The sequence below is a fragment of the Phalacrocorax aristotelis genome, chromosome 1 (genome assembly GCF_949628215.1).
Source record: "Phalacrocorax aristotelis chromosome 1, bGulAri2.1, whole genome shotgun sequence".
Classification (NCBI taxonomy): domain Eukaryota; kingdom Metazoa; phylum Chordata; class Aves; order Suliformes; family Phalacrocoracidae; genus Phalacrocorax; species Phalacrocorax aristotelis.
Window position 1 is genome coordinate 186,088,377 of NC_134276.1, and position 20,389 is coordinate 186,108,765.

General features: G+C 36.4%; 1 protein-coding gene across 2 annotated transcripts in view; it reads left to right on the forward strand.

Moving 5' to 3' along the window:
* GXYLT1 (glucoside xylosyltransferase 1) overlaps positions 1–17,548 on the forward strand; it is a 34,060-nt gene extending 16,512 nt beyond the window's left edge. For both annotated transcript variants that reach the window (XM_075080991.1, XM_075080992.1), the window contains 6 exons: positions 2,233–2,407; positions 3,382–3,507; positions 4,344–4,595; positions 13,529–13,652; positions 13,960–14,132; positions 15,650–17,548. In XM_075080991.1, the coding sequence (XP_074937092.1) occupies positions 2,233–2,407; positions 3,382–3,507; positions 4,344–4,595; positions 13,529–13,652; positions 13,960–14,132; positions 15,650–15,811 (1,012 nt within the window). In that variant the 3' untranslated portion in view covers positions 15,812–17,548. The remainder of the gene's footprint in view (positions 1–2,232; positions 2,408–3,381; positions 3,508–4,343; positions 4,596–13,528; positions 13,653–13,959; positions 14,133–15,649) is intronic.
* Positions 17,549–20,389: the final 2,841 nt, after the last annotated feature.

The window sequence follows — 20,389 nt, forward strand, 5'->3', positions numbered from 1 at the left end:
ATTTAAAGATTCTATTTCTTTCCTCCCTGTTATCCTGAACTAATTTTTCATGTTTTGCTGCAAGACTTCATAAAAGGTTTCAGTTTGTGGACAAAGTCATCTGAATATAGATGTCTGTATATAGGTGTCTATGTCAGGTAGGTCTTAAGCAGTCATTGAAATTGAAAGAGCATAGAGAATGATCCAGGTGACTAGCCATTGAGGTAAGAGAAGTAAGTGACTGGTGTTAATTGAGAAGCACTTGGATATCTGAGTCATCTCTTTAGGACTAGGAGATACATCATGATCTTTGAGGTACCACATGTTTTTGGATGGCACCTGGAGGTCAGTGGGGGTATTCTAGAGCTTATTAAATAGTACTATAGCTATGTTAAAAAATTGAATCAAGCCCCAGTTATTTTCTTTGAAATAAGATAAATTGCTGTCTGTGCTCCATACCCTGCTCACTAGATCTCCTCTGGCTTTAATGAGACTTTGGACACAATCTCATATGTCAGCATCTTCATTTAGGTGTCCTATTTTGGATCTGAATCCTACCTGTGACGTCTTTGATCCATGGGATTTTTTAATAATGCTCCAAACCTTGACTCTAGCCTGACTGCATGTTCTACTTAAATTTTTATTAGTCTTGAATCCCTGGGATGCTGGAGTTTTTTTAGTTCCAGGGCATTAAATTCTTCCGAAGCTCAGAATGTGTTTTAAATGCAACCATTATTTATGGCATTAAACTTCAGCAGTTTTACAGTGATATCTTTGCTTTTATTTTGCCTCAAGGAGCTCAATGTGTATTGTTCTTCCATGCCTTAAAGAAAAAAAGTGTATTGACATAGTATCATTTGTCAATTTAAAGGAAAACTTGTATGCATCTAAATGCTTTAGTTACATAAATTGGGTGGAGATTATGTGCTAAGAATCACATCTGTTAATTTCTGTTTTGAAGTGTGTCTCTCTCTAGCAAGTTTCTAAGAATGGGTGGGATTAGGTTTAGTATGCCCACTGTTGACATACTAATGCCAATGCCAAGCATTTCTCTACAGTTACTAGTTTGGGAAAATCTTTTCTAACTTGAGAATTTTTTTTTGTCTGCATAACTTGGAATTAAACTTGTAATTTAAACCTCCTAGTTCTATTAGCCCACCACCACCCACATAGTCCTTGCAAATAGCTCAAGCACAGAATATTGTTTTCAGGATTGGCTTTGAGTTGACATATGTTTAAAACCTTTGAAAGCTTTTCTGACTAACTAAATATATGAAATCCAGGAGAATGTGGTTTTAGATTTAGTATGCCCACTGTTTTTGCCACCAAACTAATGGTATTTACCCGATGATAATTTTAGACTATTGTATTAAAATAATGATATAACTTTTAAATGCACCTTGTATAACACATACTAGGCACTTCTCACCCTAACTGTTGGACAGCTGTCTTCTGGAGGAAGACAGTCCCCCCACCTTGCAGTGATTTAGCTCCAAGGGCATGGGCAGTGCATGTGGTCAGTGTACCTGAGGGATTTTCCAGAACTGCTGGGAGCACCAGGACATCCCAGAAGGCCGTTTGAGCTGTTAGTTTCCTCCCCACTCCCAACCCAAGTTGTACTCCTGCAGGATGGAAGGAGAAGAGAAAGCGTTTTGCATTTTGCCAGTGCTTAGGAGAAGCCCTGAAGCATGGGTTTGACAAAAGGACTTACTGGAGCAGAAAATGGACAAAACGCCTAGATCACTCAAAAATGTTCTTAACAGAACTTGTTAAAAGTAGGGGTTATCTCGCTTTTGCTGTTGAGTTTAACTCTGCTATATTTATCATGTTTACTTATCTCTCTACTGAGTCCAGGGAAACAGGAGGAAATGAACTCCTGCATAGACTTAATGTGCTCTCGGCCTTTCACATTTCAATGTAACTTTGTGATCTTTCTTTTAACACAGCTATTTCGATGGAATTCCTTGCTCGTAATGGATAGTAAGATTACTAAGAAAACAAAAGTTTGTTTAGTTTCTGTGTAGCTCTTCCATACCTTGTTTTTCCCTCATAGGCTGGGATGGTGAGAGTGAATATAGGAATAGTTCAGGTTAAACATAAGCCTACATATAAGATGTAATGCTGTAGTTTGCATGTTCTTTGAGTTATCCTTTGCTGTTTTAAATATGATAAAGGACATTTTGTTAATTTACATGTTTTTTCTTTAAGCCTGTGCTAGAAATAATGTCAAATGAAAAAATATTTTTGTATCAGATATGATTATATGAAAACACGTCCTTTGGAGAAAATGCATCTAGCAGTGGTTGCCTGTGGTGAAAGACTGGAGGAGACTGTTACTATGTTGAGATCAGCCATTATTTTCAGCATCAGACCCCTCCAGTTTCATATTTTTGCTGAGGACCAATTGCATGAGAGTTTTAAAGACATAGTAAGTACCCAAATACTTCCAATTTGTAGTACAATTTGAGTAAAATATAGCAATTTCTCAGCTTCTTGGGTAGTAGTTGTTGGATATAGTGGCAAAAATGCAGGGGTCTAACAATAAGGTGATATGTAAATCTTTTGTAATGTTGGATGGGGATTTTTGAACCTTTTTTCCCTGCAGAAAAATGCTGTGTTTTGACATCAAGGCTTTTCACAGAGACAGATGAAAACCTCCTGATTGGTCACCTTGAATTTGTTAAATACAAACCTGATGTTCTGAACACAAACCAGTTATCTTGTATGAGCTTATTTAAAGTTGGTTTTACAAGAGGAAATAGAGATCTGTCCTTTTTTGTCCCTGTGCTTGTAGTATGAGTCAGCCTTATACCGCCTAAACAAAGTGAAACATCAGTCTTTGGAAATGGTGGATACAGTTATGTCTAATTTTAGTAAATTCATGTTAATCAATCTAATAGACTGGAGTAGCAGTATTAGAAGCTGACTGGTATATAGCTGTGGAGGGTTTTACTATTTTCATGCTTAAAATGTCATTCCAACTGTGACATTAGTATATTATACATACTAATATATATACAGTAATGTCATGCAAACAGTAACTGTGGTAAAACTTGGGTAAGGTTATTTTAAATTGAGAAAGACTTCATTGGTATTTCTGTGGAAACTAGTTAAGAGGGCAAAAAGTTTTATTTGATGTATTTACTTTTCACAAATACTAACTTATTTTACTTGCTCTTTTGTCTATGATCTGATATGATGTGTTTTCTTCATAGTGCCCTGCAGATGCCACTTTTTGTTCAATTATTTTGAATAGTTGACAGATTCCTGTAGTTCAGGAAGCATTTCTTTTATGGAAGAGAGGTGTTACAGTTGTGTTCAATTATCAATTTGAATGGGGGATTAATTTCTTTTTTTGTAATAGAATTGAAGTAATTTTTGTGATATCTTCTTTTCACGTAGCTTGATGACTTCCCCTATGAAGGAAAAGTTAATTACACATTATATCCAATAACATTTCCAATGGAGAGTGCAGCAGAATGGAAGAAATTGTTTAAACCATGTGCTTCGCAAAGGCTATTCTTGCCAGTAAGTTATTCTGTAATAGGACAATACAGAAGTCTGTTTATGAAGCACCAAGCTGTCCTTGTTAATGTAATTTTTGCTTAGTTTTAAATTAAGAGCTACTGCTACTTCTAAAAGTTCATTCTATGGCATCCTTAAAACCCTCTGAATTTAACCTGTTGTGGCACTAACAGACTAGACTAAAAGTCCTTTTCTCACTTGCTGCATTATGGCACTGTGTCCTCAGTGAGAGGTACAGGTCATGGCATCCCCTCAGAGGTAAGAAGGATTTATCACACCTCATCTCCTCATGTAGTTGGAAAGTTTCCTGCATATGTGGGTCTGGGAAGTGTTAGAGAAAATTAATCAAGAAATGGATTATTGTTGCAATAGTATTTTGTGCAGCCTTTTCTTTTCTCATCTAAGACACTCCAGAAATGATACTTCAGGCTAGGTGAATTATAGCAGTGGCAGCTATCTCCCAAATACTGTCTCTTCTGGGGCTCCCTTACACCAGTCCCTTGTTTGATTAGATGCGGAAAGCAAGGGAACAGGAGGAAGGTAGGAGCTCTTGTTATGGTAATGTTACTCCTGAGGAGCCCCAAGATATAAAATATAGTCTGGATGCCTTTGCATTACTGTTCTATATAAAACCTCTGTTTCACTCTACAAAAATTCTCTAAAATGAGAAGAGGGAATGATGACAAATTTAGGGACTGCAAGCTGTCAGTCTAAAGTGAATTAATTTGCATATGAGAAAAATGAATTAAACTTTATTGTGTAACAGCAGCGACTTCTGTTTTATGAAGGGAAGCTCAATAAAACCTTAAAGTTTGGTTTTCAATTTCTTTCCCTCACAGTTAATCCTTAAAAATGTGGATTCGCTATTGTATGTTGATACTGACATCCTCTTTTTGAGGCCCGTTGATGATATTTGGTCTTTTCTGGGAAAGTTCAACTCCACACAAATTGCTGCAATGGCACCAGAACATGAAGAGCCTCGTATTGGGTGGTATAATCGCTTTGCTAGACATCCCTATTATGGAGTAACTGGAATAAATTCTGGAGTCATGTTAATGAATATGACACGTATCAGAAGAAAGTATTTCAAGGTATGTGTGTTGTCTTTATTGCATTTTCTGTGGTTTTACATCTTCATTCTAATCCTGTTTCAAATTCATGTGTGACAGTATTTTTCAAAGTATTTTTCTTGTAATTAGAATAATGTTCTAAAAATACAGTGTTTAAAATGGTATCTAACTTGTGTTTTTTAAATGTCATTCACTGTAAGACTTGGAATTCCTGAATTTCAAGTGTGCTTGATTGTTTTAATTTTTTTTAGGTCTGAGAAGTCCTGTGACTTGATACAGTCTGCTGTAAATTACATTTGTCAGTACATATGCTGGTATTTTTTTCTTCACTGTAGAGATCCGAGAAAACAGTTAATGGTATACTGTAAACTAACTTTAAAAATGTGTGTAGTAGTATGACCAGGAGGTGGTGCTAAAACATTGAGTAAGTTATTTTAACTATACGGTTTCCAAATTTTGATCTCTTATATTATAATCAGGTGATTATCACCTTAAGTATCTCTTGATTTACTTTGACGTCATAGTTTTTGTAGAGATAGAAGTGCATCATGAAAGTACTTACTAAAGCAGTGCGTGCAGCAGCAGAAATGGTCGTTGCTTCACAGATGGGAAGTTTTTTCTTAGGTAATTGAAACACAAGTACAAAAGCAGTGCTGTGTGATTATGCTAGGGGAAAAAGTACCTCTCTGTTTAAGAGAAGTTTGAGGGAAAAATAATCATGCAGTCAAAAACTATTGGAAGGTGCACCCATAAGAGGGGCAACATAAACTTGCAGTAGACATTACTTCTCCCCATTTCCAATTTATGACAGATTTAGCTTTCATCTTAATATTCTTGGTATGTATTTTTGTTATGGAAGTACAGAAAATTTAAGAAAATTGGAAAATGAATTATCTTGGTTGTAGTTAAAGTAGAAAGTTATAGTAGCTATAGAATCTAGCTGTAGTTTTCTCAAGAAGAAAACTATTCTGTATATATCATCAGTGGAGTCTTGCATTGTCTGCTTTGTTATTTGGTTTTTTTCCTGATTATATCATCTTGAGAAATGAAAATATTGAAAAATATAACAAAAATATGGGACTGAAAACTGTGTGTATCTTAGCCTCTGTCAATGCACTTATGTAGTAAATTATTTTTAGTGTGGTAACTCAAAAGTATGCAGATTATGTGGGATGCTAAAATTGTCTTTCAAATGAACTGCAGTTTTCTAGAGGACAATATAAAGTCCTTTCTCCTTAACACCTAAAACTGGTGGTTTCTTAAATTTTAAGTCTATAGATACAGATTTAAGTAGGTGAAATCATTCATTAATATTTTGAAATTAAAAATGGAATATTGCTGCTTTCCCTTGGTACTAGAGGGCTGGAGTATTTTGCAGATTCTGAAGATACCTGCTACATATTCCTGTTGTTGCCATGTTGTATATTTATTATGCAATGAAACATGTCAGATTGCTAAACCAAAACCAGCCTTGGAGGAAGTGATTTTAATAATTGCTCTTTATTTTTGGGGTGAATATCTGTGGTTTTATAAAACCTTAGCTGTAAGGCAAGAACAAATCCATATGCTTTTCTCATTTTCCTGCTGGCAAACTTCAGTATACCTAACATGATGTACAGTTTCTGGCTAAGTGAGCCACTGAAATTCTTTCTGTAGTGAGGAAGATTGCATGTCATAACTGGTGTGGGGAATCAGAACGAAAAACCCTTGAATTGTCCTGGAAACATTCATCTTAATGTTTTGTCTCAAATTGTTCAGTATGTACTGGACTAAGGAGGTCTGCTTGATGATTTGCAGGCTTAGCATTCATACAGTTAAGGGAAAGGAACTGAGATTGGACTGAGCTACCTAGAGCTGTGCAAGCATACTGAATATTCAGAATTATGAAAAGACACTTGAGAAAGGGAGGCAGAAACAGAGCAAAGCTACCCAATGGCACAGCACCATGATTCAAAGCCCTTTTGGATGGCTTTAGTTAAAAATTTTTAAAAAAGCAATTAACCCATTCTCCTGCTCCACTTCAGTTTTTAAATGTTAGAAATACAGCATTTTCTGCCCTTAATCATTAGTCATCATTCTTTGGCATCCTTCCCACGGCTTTACTGTCATTTCAGACTTAGACTTCCCCTTCTGTGCCTGCTGCATATATGCTTCTGGCCCTTGCTTTCACATGTCTTCTGAACTTCAAACTTGTCCAGGAATGCTTGTGTGTGCACTGTGGCTCTTCCTCAAACATTTGAGAGCAGTGGTGCACATAAAGAAATAGTCTTTCACTCTTGCTTGATAGTAAGAAGTAAAAAAATAAATAAAAAAGATGGTGTGTTCTGTATATGTGGATTTCTTGGGAGCTGTTTAGTTGGGCTTTTTTTTTTGCGGGCGGGGGGGGGGATGCAACTTTTAACATGGTTGCTGAGAATTTATTTCTTGCATGAATTTCATCTTTTTCTTCCATTCCTACACCTTTTTCCCCTGCTTTCATCATACAGTACATCTTTCCTGGAGTCTTAGTCTGATTATCTTAAGCAAGAAACACAGATGTAATGTTTTGGATGCGTGATGTTTTGACATATATGGATTTTTTGGTTCAGCTGAAGCATTTTGAAGTGCCCTCTTTGTATACCCTCCTTGATTTAAAACCTTGCGCCAGTATCTTTCAGGCCCTTGTATAACAAATGCTGAGCATCTACCTGAGCATCCGCATCCAGGTGTTTTGCCTCTGTCTTTGTATGTTACTGGCAAGAGTAATGTTTGATATTTGTTCAAGTTTTGAATTTGTAGAGAAAGATGCTTTCTCCAGTGTGACTGGCTTGCTAAGACTCTGCATTAGAACTTACTGCCAGTGACCAACATACTTACCGGTGGAGACTTTTTGGTATCGGAAGGGTCAGAATTGTTTCTGATACTGTCTCATGATTTCTGACCCATGCTGCTGACTTACTCCTTCCACCTATCAGATACACTGTAGAAGTGTCCTACAGTATCAGGCTTATGATAGCATGCTCAGCCCAGTCAGAACAGTTTGAGAATGTCTAATCAGCATCACAGAATGGTAGAGGTTGGAAGGGACCTCTGGAGGTCATCTTGTCCAACCCCCCTGCTTGAGCAGCTACACCTGGAGCAGGAGGCACAGGAACGCATCCAGGCGGGTTTTGAATGTCTCCAGAGAAGGAGACTCCACAACCTCCCTGGGCAGCCTGTTCCACTGCTCTGGCACCCTCAGAGGAAAGAAGTTTTTTTTCCTCATACTGAGGTGGAACTTCCTGGGTTCCAACTTGTGCCCATTGCCCCTTGTCCTGTCATTGGGCACTACTGAAAAGAGCCCAGTCCCATCATCCTGACACCCACCCTTTAGATAATTATAGCTGTTGATGAAATCCCCCCTCAGCCTTCTCTTCTCCAGGCTGAACAAACCCAAGTCTCTCACCCTTTGCTCATAAGGGAGATGCTCCAGTCCCCTGATCATCTCGGTAGCTCTCCACTGGACTTGCTTAAGCAGTTCTGTGTCCTTCTTAAACTGGGGGACCTAAAACTGGACACAGCACTCCAAATGTGGTCTCACTAGGGCAGAGTAGAGGGGGAGGATAACCTCTCTCGATCTGCTGGCCACACTCCTTTTTATGCACCCCAGGATACCTTTGGCCTTCTTGGCCACAAGGGCACAGTGCTGGATCAGGGTCAACTTGTTGTCCACCAGCACTCTCAGGTCGTTCTCAACAGAGTCACTTTCCAGTAGTTCAGCCCCCAGCCTGTACTGGTGCATGGGGTTGTTCCTCCCCAGGTGCAGGAACTTGCACTTGCTCTTGAATTGCATCAGGTTCCCCTCAGCCCAGCTCTCCAGCCTGTCCAGGTCTCGCTGAATGGCAGCACAGCCTTCTGGTGTATCATCCACTCCTCTCAGCTTGGTATCATCAGCAAACTTGCTGAGGTTACTCTATCCCATCATCCAGGTCATTGATGAATATGTTGGACAGGACTGGACCCAGCACAGACCCCTGGGGAAACACCGCTAGTGACAGGCCTCCATCCAGACTCTGCTCCGTTGATCACGACCCTCTGAGTTCTGTTGTTGAGCCAGTTCTCTGTCCACCTCACTGTCCACTGATCCAATCCACACTTCCTTAGCTTGCCTATGAGGATGCTATGCGAGACAGTGTCAGATGCCTTACTGAAGTAAAGATAGACAACATCCACTGCTACTAGGTTACCTGAAACTTAGGAATGATGGTGCTTGATTGTTCTCCTCTCATATCATACCTAGATGGTGCAGCCTGGGTAGTGACTAAGCATTAAATGAGTTTGCCTTATACAATATTGATTATTGAGATCTTGGCTTAGAGAACACTCAGCAGGGGAACCATTTAGTTGATGCTCCCCTAGTACCTAAAGTGTGGTCGCACAAGCTGGTGGAGCATCGCAGGGCCCTAATACGCACAAGCTCTGTTACAGAAGCCCTGCTGTTTGTGGAGACTTGTGGAGACTTTGTTTTCATCTTCAGGTTCCTTGAATGTCTTAAAAGCGTGATTTTCAGTATGAAGAACAGCAAGCCTCACAGCAAAACTTTGAAGAGGGTTTAGTGTAGTTGAGACCATACACGACAGGCCTGAGAGAGTGTATGGCTTCCCTTGTTACTGATGGTAAAGGAGCTACTAGTCTTGATCCTTTAGAAGAGAGGTAAACTAACAAGCAACACTGCAGATGTTTTTGCACCTTACAGGTGCTGTCCCATGTCATGTCCCGTTAACTATTCTAGTCAAATACAGTAGAGCTAGAAAATGCTTCAGTGTCTCATAGGAAGACCAGAATTTGTTCGTATTCATTCAGGAGACTCAACAAATTAATAAAGGAGTATATAAGTTCTGGGAATTTTTGTGTATTTAGAAAGCTGCCTTGTAGACCTTTCTGTATGACTATCTAGTGGCTAGAGCACTTGTCTAAACAGTGGAAGTTTTGGATCAGGATATTACTCCAATATGATGGATTTAAAACTGTGGGTTCATTCTTGCAGTTTCCTCAGCCCAAAATTACAGGCTGAGTTGCTTAGGCCTTTTAAGCATCTTTCTTCTGTTGTCATGTTGACTTGTGAAGAGGCAGGAGGAACCAGAAGATGAATAAATAAAAACAAGCGGAGACTTCAGCCAGTGCTTATAGTGCTCACCTGAGTAGCAGAAAACCTGTAGTTCCATGTGTTGCTCCAGGATTAAGTCGTCTTTTATCCGCTTATTTATTCAAGCCTCAATCTTCTCAGACTGTCAGGTCTCTTCATTTCAGACAAGCATCCTAGATACTTGGCTATCTATGGAAGTTGTCACTCCTTGTTCTATCTTATTTGTCTTGTGTGTTTTGAGACTCTGTGAATATATACAGTACAAATATATGCACTGTATATATATGTATATATGCACACATGTGTATACATATATACAGATACATATACATGCATATATATGTTATTGAATGTAGTGTGGTCACAGAATGGTGCATTACTGGACATAAGACTAGAATCAGTAATGGAGCTCCTGATGGATATTGCCTGCCTGTTGTCTTTGCTAAGCAGCAGTTAGAAAATGGGAATGTGAAACACGCAAGAGTGTTTAGGAGATGGAAGAAGTAATAGTAGGTGACATTTTTTTTATACTCGTATAGCTAGAGATACTTTTAAACTCGGATGTAGCAAATACCACGGTTACGGTGTTCTAACAGAAAGTCCTAGATCAGTGAGGCTTTGTGAATAGGGAACAATGACTTTTATCAAATTAATGAGGAAACCTAGTTGTTGTGATGCCTGAGATGTGGGCAGTCATGGAAATGAATGAGGTCTTATAAAAATCAAACAAAATAACTCCAGATAGTGTGTGCAAAGGAGAGGTTCATGGGTATGCTTTAGACAAAAAAAAGTCCAAGCTCAGAGAGTTTCTATGACCTAAGCCATTATATACTTTTTTTTTTTACCATTCAGTATTGCTTAAGGCTATAGTTCTAAGAAATACGGTGAGCCTGTGCAAAAGCTAATTGCTTCTAAAAGGAGGGTTCCCATCTCTTACCATCTGCTTTTCCCTGCTTTTCTTATTTACTTTGTCCAAGCCTCTGGTGTTTGTTGGTCCCTTCTATGATTCAATTAAACTTCGTAGCAGTAGGAAAAAAATCCTCCTGCTGGGTTAGTGAAGTAAATCAGCTCACAAAAACATCTAGTAAGTGTTATTGCTACACTGTTAATGCAAGAATAGAATAGAGTCATGTAACAAGTAGGGCGAGGGCTTGCTTTCATTTGGCATTAAGGAAATTTAAATTGGTCAACTGTTTGTGGGACACAGCTGCAGTTTTTTTAGATACTGCTGTATAATTTGAGTATTTTTCCTCAACTTTGTATTTTCCTTCTGGAATTCAGAGAGAGGTAGTTCTCTATTGCTACAGGCTAAATGTGACTGCTCTTGTACGTCTGACTGCAGCCTTGGCCAGGCAGAAGTCTTCTGGGACAGAAATCAGTAATGACCAAACTAAAGCACAGCATCTAAACAAACAAACAAAAAAAGTAGGAAAATATCTTACCATCCTTACATATATTTTGTTCTTACACATTTTCTTCCACTCAAAAAGAGATTGACATTTTGAGGGTTCATAAGAACCTGTTTCTATCAGCTTGATGGCATCATGGAAATGCCTACTACCATCGTGGGTTTTTTTCTTAAACCTCTTTAACCTTCTTTGCAATTTGTTGAATATTGGAGAGGTGTATATTCTGAAAATCCTGAAAGTCATCATAGAGTTATTTTTCTCATATTTACTTGAGTAACTTTTGAAAACCAAGTCTATCATCAGTTTTGAAGTTGAGCATTCTACTCAATGCGTTGAGTCACTAGCATAAGAACATGCTGTTTGACATCACTACAAGTTAGAGTAGAATTTTAGAGGAGGTTGTGCAACTATTCAAATAGATTCTCTTGCTCTTTGAGTCCTACACTGGTTTCATTATACATCACTGTTAATAAATTAATATATAACTTCTCTATTTATGCAAAGGTTATTGAAATATTACAGTTTCCAATTCTTAAATCTGATAGCACTATTTGTCAAGTGGTATTGCTTCTAGACATCTGGCAACGTGATGTATGCTGTTACCTGCTTCACATCACCTTGGGATATACTCTGGATTTCACTGCTATTAAAGCTATGCAAGTTAAATGAAAATTATATGAAATAATGACTTTAACAATTTAATGCTTCTATGGGTTGCTCTAAAACTTTATTTACTTCTGTATATTCTCTTACAGTTATCCTTCTATTAGTGAGCTAATTTAATTCTGTTTTTAATTCTTAGCACTGAGTCTAAATTTAAACCTTAGGTCGATACTCTATGGATGGCAAAGTTCAGGTGAGGGTGTAATCTTTACCCACTATGATTCAGTCCGATTGATTTGCTTTTTTGGAAGGTTTTAGCTTGGTGTTAAGCCTGTGTTTGCTTTTGTTTAATCACATTGCACTGAGCCTAATGATAATTCTTGCTAGAGAAGAATTCTCTTGTGCGTTTCTTATGCCTGCTCTCATCAAATACTTGCAAGCAATCATAGTCATAAATTTTTTAGGACAGAAGGGACTGTAATATTCCACTTGGCTTCTTACTTAATATAAGCTATAGATCTTCTTCGTATTAATTCTTGTCTGAAATCTGATAGTATTTCTTTTTTTAGTCTTCAATTCTGAAGGCCCTTCATATTTGATGACTGAAATGACTTGAGGAAAGACTAAAAACTGAACTGTTAATTTTTGCACTTTCTAGTTTGTCAATGGAAAGCTTGGAGAAGGAAGTCTTTGATACTATAATTTTAAAACTGAATATTTTGCTCCTTGTAATCTTTTCTGTTTCTTAACATGGTGTTTCTCTGTACAGATCCCAAACGATATTGGAGTTCTGATTTAAATTTTTTTTAGCAACTTGGTTTAAAAGAATCAAGGGTACAATCCTGTACTGGTTCAAGAATTTTCTTTCTTTGGGACTAGTTGTTATTCCATCCTCATTCTCCCAATTTAAGTAAAAGGTACACTGTGAGCAGCCTTGTTTCTTTTCTGTTCTAGCTGAGCTTAAAAGTGGTGTAAAGATGAGAAATAAGCTTTAGAATATGCAGCCTGTTACACTGCAGATGGTAATCCGTTTGGCAACGGAGTTCATCGTAGGCCACCTTACTCCAAGTAGCACCTCCTCAGCCAAACCCCTTAGAAAAGCTCCTCCTTTTCCTTTGAAGTGATTTTGCTAAGTCAAGAATTTGGGAATTGAGTAACAGCTGTTGGTTTAGAGTCTTACTGCCTTTTACTAGTGAAAAGTTGTGCCTTTGCTGTGGAAGTTCAAGTTCAGTAACTAAAAAAATTATTTCAACTCAATTAAAATTCTTTTGAAAACCTTTGAAGGATTTCCATATTTTTGTACACTACTTTGTAGCCAATATGTTTTAGCTGTATGTGTTTGGAACTCTTTAATAATTCTATATTGATCTGTTTTGAATTTTTGAAGTTAACTTTAAAACCTGTGTATGTTGTCACTCTGATAAGACAGAGAAATTGCATGAAGTGTGGGTATTTAAATAGTGTCCAACTACTTGCATGCATCACTTAAATGCAGTTTTTGTGTTAGATCCTACTGCTGTATTAAAAAAGCCTTGCTATATCTTAGAACTTTTGGTTTAAGATTTTTGAGGGAAATCTTGAAGACAAAAGTTTAATGTGGCAGTTAAATAAAAGTAGGAGATGTGTATAATTTTCTTTATAAGATAATAACTGAGAAATAAAGCATATTAGAAATGTCCATAACTATATTTTCTAAGTGCTTATGTGATTACAAGGAAGAAATCGCCTGTACATTTGAGGTTTGTAACTTTGAAAAGCAAATTACTGCCATTCCGTAGGACATTTTCTGTAGGTTTATTTGTCCTGAATGTGATTTTTTGCTTTGTTTTGTTTAATAGAATGATATGACACCAGTCCGGTTACAGTGGGGAGAAATTCTTATGCCACTGCTGAAGAAGTACAAGTTGAACATAACATGGGGTGATCAGGATCTATTGAACATTATGTTTTTTCACAATCCAGGTAAATCCACATTGATTCTAAGTCTAACATGACGAAGTTAATCTTTTCTATGATGTTCAAAAATCCAGGAAAATACCCTTTTAGTAGACTTTTCGGTGAAAGTATTCAAGGGACTTTTCACTTCTTTAGTTTTCTGAAAACATTTACTTTGACAGACAGCATTGGAGCTTGCTACAGTGTAATTAGCTGTTACATTTCAAAACAACTGTGCAGAAATTTATGAAGTGCCCTTGAGAAAAAAAAAAGATTAATGTACTTCCTGAAGCAATTTTGACACTTAATCCAGAATTCTCGTTTTTTTGTACAGAAAGTCTTTATCTCTTTCCTTGCCAATGGAATTATCGGCCTGACCACTGCATCTATGGAAGCAATTGTAAGGAAGCTGAAGAAGAAGGTATATTTATTCTTCATGGAAACAGAGGTGTTTACCATGATGATAAACAACCAACTTTTAGGGCTGTCTATGAAGCAATAAAAAATGTAAGTGTTTTCAGCACTGTACTTGTGCAAAGGGTTTTTTAAAAATGTATTTTTGTCTACAGTGCTGCATGTATTTTGTAGGTTTTGTTGATACTTGCTATGATTGCAACAAAGTACTTTTTTTCCACTTCTAAGTGATTTTAACTCTTCCAGGACTTTTGTTTACTGCTTGGATAGAATTCCAGTGTATTCCTTTTGTGATGAACATCTTTTGAAACATAGACTATGTGTGGGTTAGGATTCTAAAACATTGCCTGTAGTTGTCAATGTCTATTTAAAAGGCTTTATTCCCATTCCTTTAATAAATACATCTAGTAAACTGTTTGTATGAGCATTTGGAGATCAACAGAAGCTTCATTTTCCTGGAGGTTTTAAAATGCAGAAAAAAACCCTTCTTCCCAAAGTTTGTGTGTATTTACTGCAACATTTTAACAGTTAATTGTAGCTATATTTGGATTGTAGAAATTTTTTTTTACTGTGTTTTGACCTTTTCTGGAGATTCAGTGTATTATTGTGTTGCTGTTCCTTTAAATACTAAGCATAGTGACTTCTTTTCATTCTGCAAATAAGTCATCTAATAAACTATTTATCACGGCATCAGTATACTCACTGAAGAGCTGTAAAATTTAGCACTGATGCACATTTTAATGTAGCAGGCTATTGTGTGTGTATAACCTTCAAAAATCAATAGTATATTTTAATGGTGCTTTATTACGTGTTGTCATATGGATATAAAAATGAAGAAAAGTACTTTTGGGGGTCTGAGAATACATTGCAGGGAAAGTGAATGTGTTTCCATAAAAATACAATTTCGTTGTTTCCTTTGAGCATTGTCAAAAACAAAAGAAAAAATTATTTCTTTTTATTTATGATCCCATTTGGTTTGTGAATATGTCAGAGAAAGTATGTAAAACACTGATTCAGTGGTAATAAGATGAACAAAATTATGTTACTTTGAAATGCTGTTTTAGCTTATCATTTGTTTATAAAAAATATTGTGCTGTTGAACTAACGACTTCTTTATTTCATGTCCATGTTAAACATAGTATGTGCTTGACCATCATTCAGTTTAATGAAACTTCAGTAGTACCACTTTTCATACTGTTGTTTCATTATAATTTGATAAGAATTGTATTCTTTAAAAGTTATATGTAATTCAAGAAAGTTACTGTGCAACAAACAAATAACTAGAAATCATTTTTAGATCTGTAAATTTTTACTTTAATAAGGTAATTTTAAATTTCCTCCTTGCCTGTCTGGATATGTTTGTTTATGGGTTTTTTTCTTCAAAAAATTAATTTGTTAGACTTACTGAAAGCGTTAGAGAATGCGCCTGCAATTTAGAGGTGGTTTTCAAATATTGCATTCAGAAGGTCTCCAAGTTCTTGAAAACATCTAATAAACCTATAGAAAGCAAATGCAATGTTCAAAGACATTCTAATAAATTTTTAGATAACTCTAAATAATGACAGTCTTCCCTATTGATGTTAAATCTTCTTTTCTTAACCTCTTTACAGTATTCGTTTGGAGACAATCTGGTTCATTCCCTGTTGCAGCCCCTAGAACTGGAATTGCGGAAAACCATGCATACGTACTGTGGAAAAGTATACAAAGTGTTCATAAAGCAGCTGACAAAAAGCATAAGAGACTTGTATGCCAGAAGATCAAAGGGAAGCTGATTTTTACTCCAGGCTGCTAAATCAAGAGGTTGAATTAACATATTCTGGTCAAAAGGTGCAAAATTCTAATATGGCTTGAATCGGCTTTTAATATGCCCAGATAAAACTTTACTAGCATACATAAAAATGAAGAAAATTCATGTAATGAAGAACAGGAACTTTTTTCTGCTAAGGTGACTTTTTGCTTTTTTGAAGTTTAATCACTGCTAACGTTTCTCTTGGATCCAGTGATTTGGGTGTTACTGGCTTCTATGGTCAGTAGTTTTAGTCTGCATAATTCAGTTATCTAATGAGCAAATGAACAAGGAAGAAATGAAGAGGGCTGTATTTGGGAGTGTACCTCACATATTGTCTAAAATTCTGTTAAACTGTGAATATAGCAATAACTGAGTCAGCAGCACTAACCTCACTTTAAAGGTGTGAGCCTTTACGTAAACAAAGTTGTTTACAAGTGCAGAAAATACTCTGTTTTCAAAGAAATGTGATATAATTTGACAATCTGTACGTGCCTTTATATGTTCATCTCTTACACGTTGAAGTACTGTTTTGACAATCTTGTTTAGCTTATCTTAGATGTAAACTGCACACTATAAATATGATTTTCTGAGAAATTAATAACTAGTATGTGATACTAGTTTTATCTGGTGGTAGATACAGACACTTTTTAATGTATGGCATTTGTTTCAACATCATTGAGCCATTATGTCCAAACGATAGAGCAGAGTTGAGGGTGGTTTTTTTAGCAAAAATTCAGTTTGAAGTTGTCTGTCTTAGAATATTTTTTTTTAAATTATGTGGTTTTGCAGCTTTGTAGGGCATTTTGGAAGTAGAAGGAAAAACAACAGTGGAAAGCTGTTGCTGTTGTATTTCCTTACTAAGAATTATTACCTGATTATTATAGAGTATTTAGTACCTAAAAGTGAAGGGCTGTAATAAGAGTTCTGATGCTTCATCAGACTGTATATTAGATGGGTTTCTTAGAGAATATATCCTGTTACCATACTTTTTTAATAACGTGGCTTTAAAACAGCTTTGGGGCACATCCTCAATTACATGAATGCGCATTACTGTCAATAGGGTTATAGTATTTACAACAGGTAAGGATTAGGCTTTCTTTAGTAAGTGGGGAAAAAAAAGTTCTGTTTATGTAATACAAACTTTTTTTAGAGAAAAACATGAAGAAAAATGCTGAGTTCTAGTGTTACAGTAAAATATTATTTAAACTTGCATGGTATGAACTGCATTTGTAAAGTATATTTGAACTTGGATAACCTCTCTAACTGAGATGAAGTCGTCATAAAGTGAGTTTTCGGATTCCAGAAAAGTTCCTGTGTGAACATGGAGCATCTACTCACTGACTTGCACTGCCATCCCAACCCTGTTTTGGAAGCTTAATTTTTGTGGCTGTTTCTTTGTCAAAGGCAGGCTGGCTCTTACTCCCAGATCCATGTGAGCTGGACGAAAGCTTTAGCAGTACAAAACTACACTCCGTTGTAAGCAGAGTTTATGTTCTGCTCTTAGTCTCCCTGCTGGCTCAGGGTGTAAATTTCTGGGGTGGGAACTAGGAGGCTCTCTGCCTCACATGTCGTTACAGTCTTAGTTACAGTCTCTTTTCCTTGCTATGTAACCTTTTGAAGTCTGAAAATCTAAAAATCTGTGTGAAGGTGAATACTGTTATTGACTCATTTTACAATATGCAATGCATTATTTTTTTACATAAATACTGATTTTTATATCGATTTGTCTTCAGCTTTTTTACTTGTACTGTGTGTTTGTATTTAAAAATTCTTTCAGCTTGTGCTTTTCTTTGCAGAAACTTTCAGTTTTGAATTGATTTTTAGTATGTTGTATGCACATGAAGATACTGCTTAAAACCTAATGTGCCATTTTAGAAAAAAGTGGAATCTGAACATAAGCAGCAATATTTCCACTTAAATTTCAGGTTTTGTGGGGATTAGAACAAAAAAGGTTAATATTAAAGCTTATCATAGGATAAAAATTCTTTGTGCTTATTTCAAGAGAAGTTTACTCAGCATATTACAAATAGCAGAATATACTGCCTTATGCCATATTTTTGTTTAATTTGTATTAATATAAACTTAAACTGCTCACCTTAACTGTCCATTCCCAAGTAACACTCATGAACACTTTAGAAAACTGAAAGAACAAGTGTGTAGTTTCTTCCAGTAACTCTCCAGAGTATTTGTCTCTTTTTCGAATAAAGTTTTAGTTCTGTAATCCCTATGTCTTAGATTTAGAAAGATGACCTCTCTTCAAAAAGAAATCTGACTTATGAAGAAAACATCTGGAGACAATAAGAAGACTGGAAAACCAAGTAATGTGATAAAACCAGTCATACTCCCAAACATTTCAATAACTGATTTGTAAGGTTATATGCATATAAGTGTAGAAACCTGCATCTAGCCTGCAAATCTTGATTGCTGTTTACTTTTAGAAGCATTGCTTTTCCTGCAGACATAGTAAGTAACCAACAAAATAGAATGTGACACATTATACAACTTTAGAAATACCATTTTTACTGATTTATTTATTATGAGATTATTGCTAATAGAAGTGTAAAGATTCACAGGAAAACACAAACATCAGGAAATGTGCATTCAGGTTAAATTAAGATAAATCTGTCCTCATCAAGCTTGATTTGTCTCTATATCCATGGTACTGTTATTCTGTGTCTGTTTAAAGGGATCAAGGTCTCATGGTAGAAGAGATCTATTTGAAGATGTGTTATCTCATTTGTATGAAATTCTATCTCTCTCTGTAGTTAGTACGAAAAGCCAGCTATCCCTCAGTGAGACCAAAATGTCCTTATTTATGGTACTTGTACCTCTGCCCGTCAATAAGGCTGTGTAAGCCTTATGAAAATGTCTTTCCAGTTACTTGTATTTTTGCCAAAATTTAGACTGAAGGTGACCTTAATGCCAGTTGAATTGGTGTTGGTAAGCTTTTGATTTTAATTTAGAAAGTTCAGAAAACAGGTTTAGAAGAAAATATTTTCTTTTCCCTTATTCTGATTTTAAAAAGATTTTAAAACAATATGGAGTTGCCTTTTGCTTCTTTTGACCTAAATTTCGTCAAGCTATAAACTCCTGGCAAAATGTTGTTTGGAAAACCGTACTGTCAACGTTTTTGTTACTTGGTGCCAGGTTTCTGTCCATACTAGACATACTCCAGCCACATAGGCTTTCTACACTCCTGTCTGTGCACTTTCCATGACTGGGTGACTAGAAACCAGTCTTCTTTCTTTTCCTCCTCCCAAATTATATTTCCCATCTAGACAGCATGGAAAAGGAAATAACTGCAGTGTAGTGGTGGGAGGAGGGAAGGGACTGGATCTGCTTGGAATGTTTAGAAGCAGAACATGTAAGAGGCAAATCTGAAGGCGTAATGAACTCGCTTGTTTTGAGTGAGTATGAATGAAGCTTCACTGTTTATTTACTCACATTTAGGGATGTGATGGTACTTGTGGTGGATTAAATGGGGTGAAACTGAGGGGTAAAATCAGTCTTCTACTTTTTTAGCTTATCTGTAGGAAAACACTAGACTTCTGGTTTCTCCTACATGGTCTATAAAGGTGTCTCCAAACACATGACATATCTAGAATTTCCATTTCTTTAGAAGTCTTAATTTCTTTTGCGTTGTCTAGTTTCTGTTCCAAATTAAAAGATTTTCAACTATCAGCCAGGTTTAACAATATCCATTTACTAACTTCATAAATCTGTGTTTTTACCTGGGTAAGTGGAATACTCAGTATCATTTAGATGAATGTGTAGGCTGTTTGTGTCTCCATTTATTTAATAAATTATCCATTTTAATAGTGATTGTTTTTAAGCTCTCTGTGTTATCTAATGTGATTACCATAATTATCATAGATTCCCTGCCTACTTCACTGCTTTGTGAAGGGATGAAGTTTGGAAAGGCTTCAGGAACTTCGTGCACTGCAATACCTTGCAGAGAACTATAATGTAAGGGTGTGTATTTTTTCTTTATTAGCAGGAAGTGGATTCTTTTGTAACATAGGCAATAGAACTATGAAGTAACGGGAAGGTACTTCTCATTGCCATGGGTCTTGGAACAGATCTTAGATGTATCTTACGTGGCTGTTGCTGTCGGTCTGAGAGCTTCTGTGCACAGGAACACTTAGAAGTGGTGTCATAACTTGTATTTTTCAAACAGAACCTTAAGTATTTTTCTGTCATGTTTCTAATCTTTCTGGATATCTTCTGTTCCATTTTGGTTTTGACACTTCAGTTCTGTCCAGCTGAATTTATCTATAGATGTTTGAGAAGAATAACTTAAATTCTTGCAAAGTTTTGCATAAATAACAGCCAAGGTATTTCTTTAAGTTGCCCAAAAGGGGGAAGCATTAACCCAGCAAGTAAAATTTTTAAAAACTAAACACTAGTATATATACTTTAGGTTCCCTTAGAAATGAGAAAAATGTCGTTTGATCCAAGTTTAGCTCTACCGAGAAACACAACTTGCTTTCGTTTTTAACTGCCAAATCTTAAATAACGCAGCATAATTTTCTACAGAAACGCAGGTTGCCTCACAGTTCCT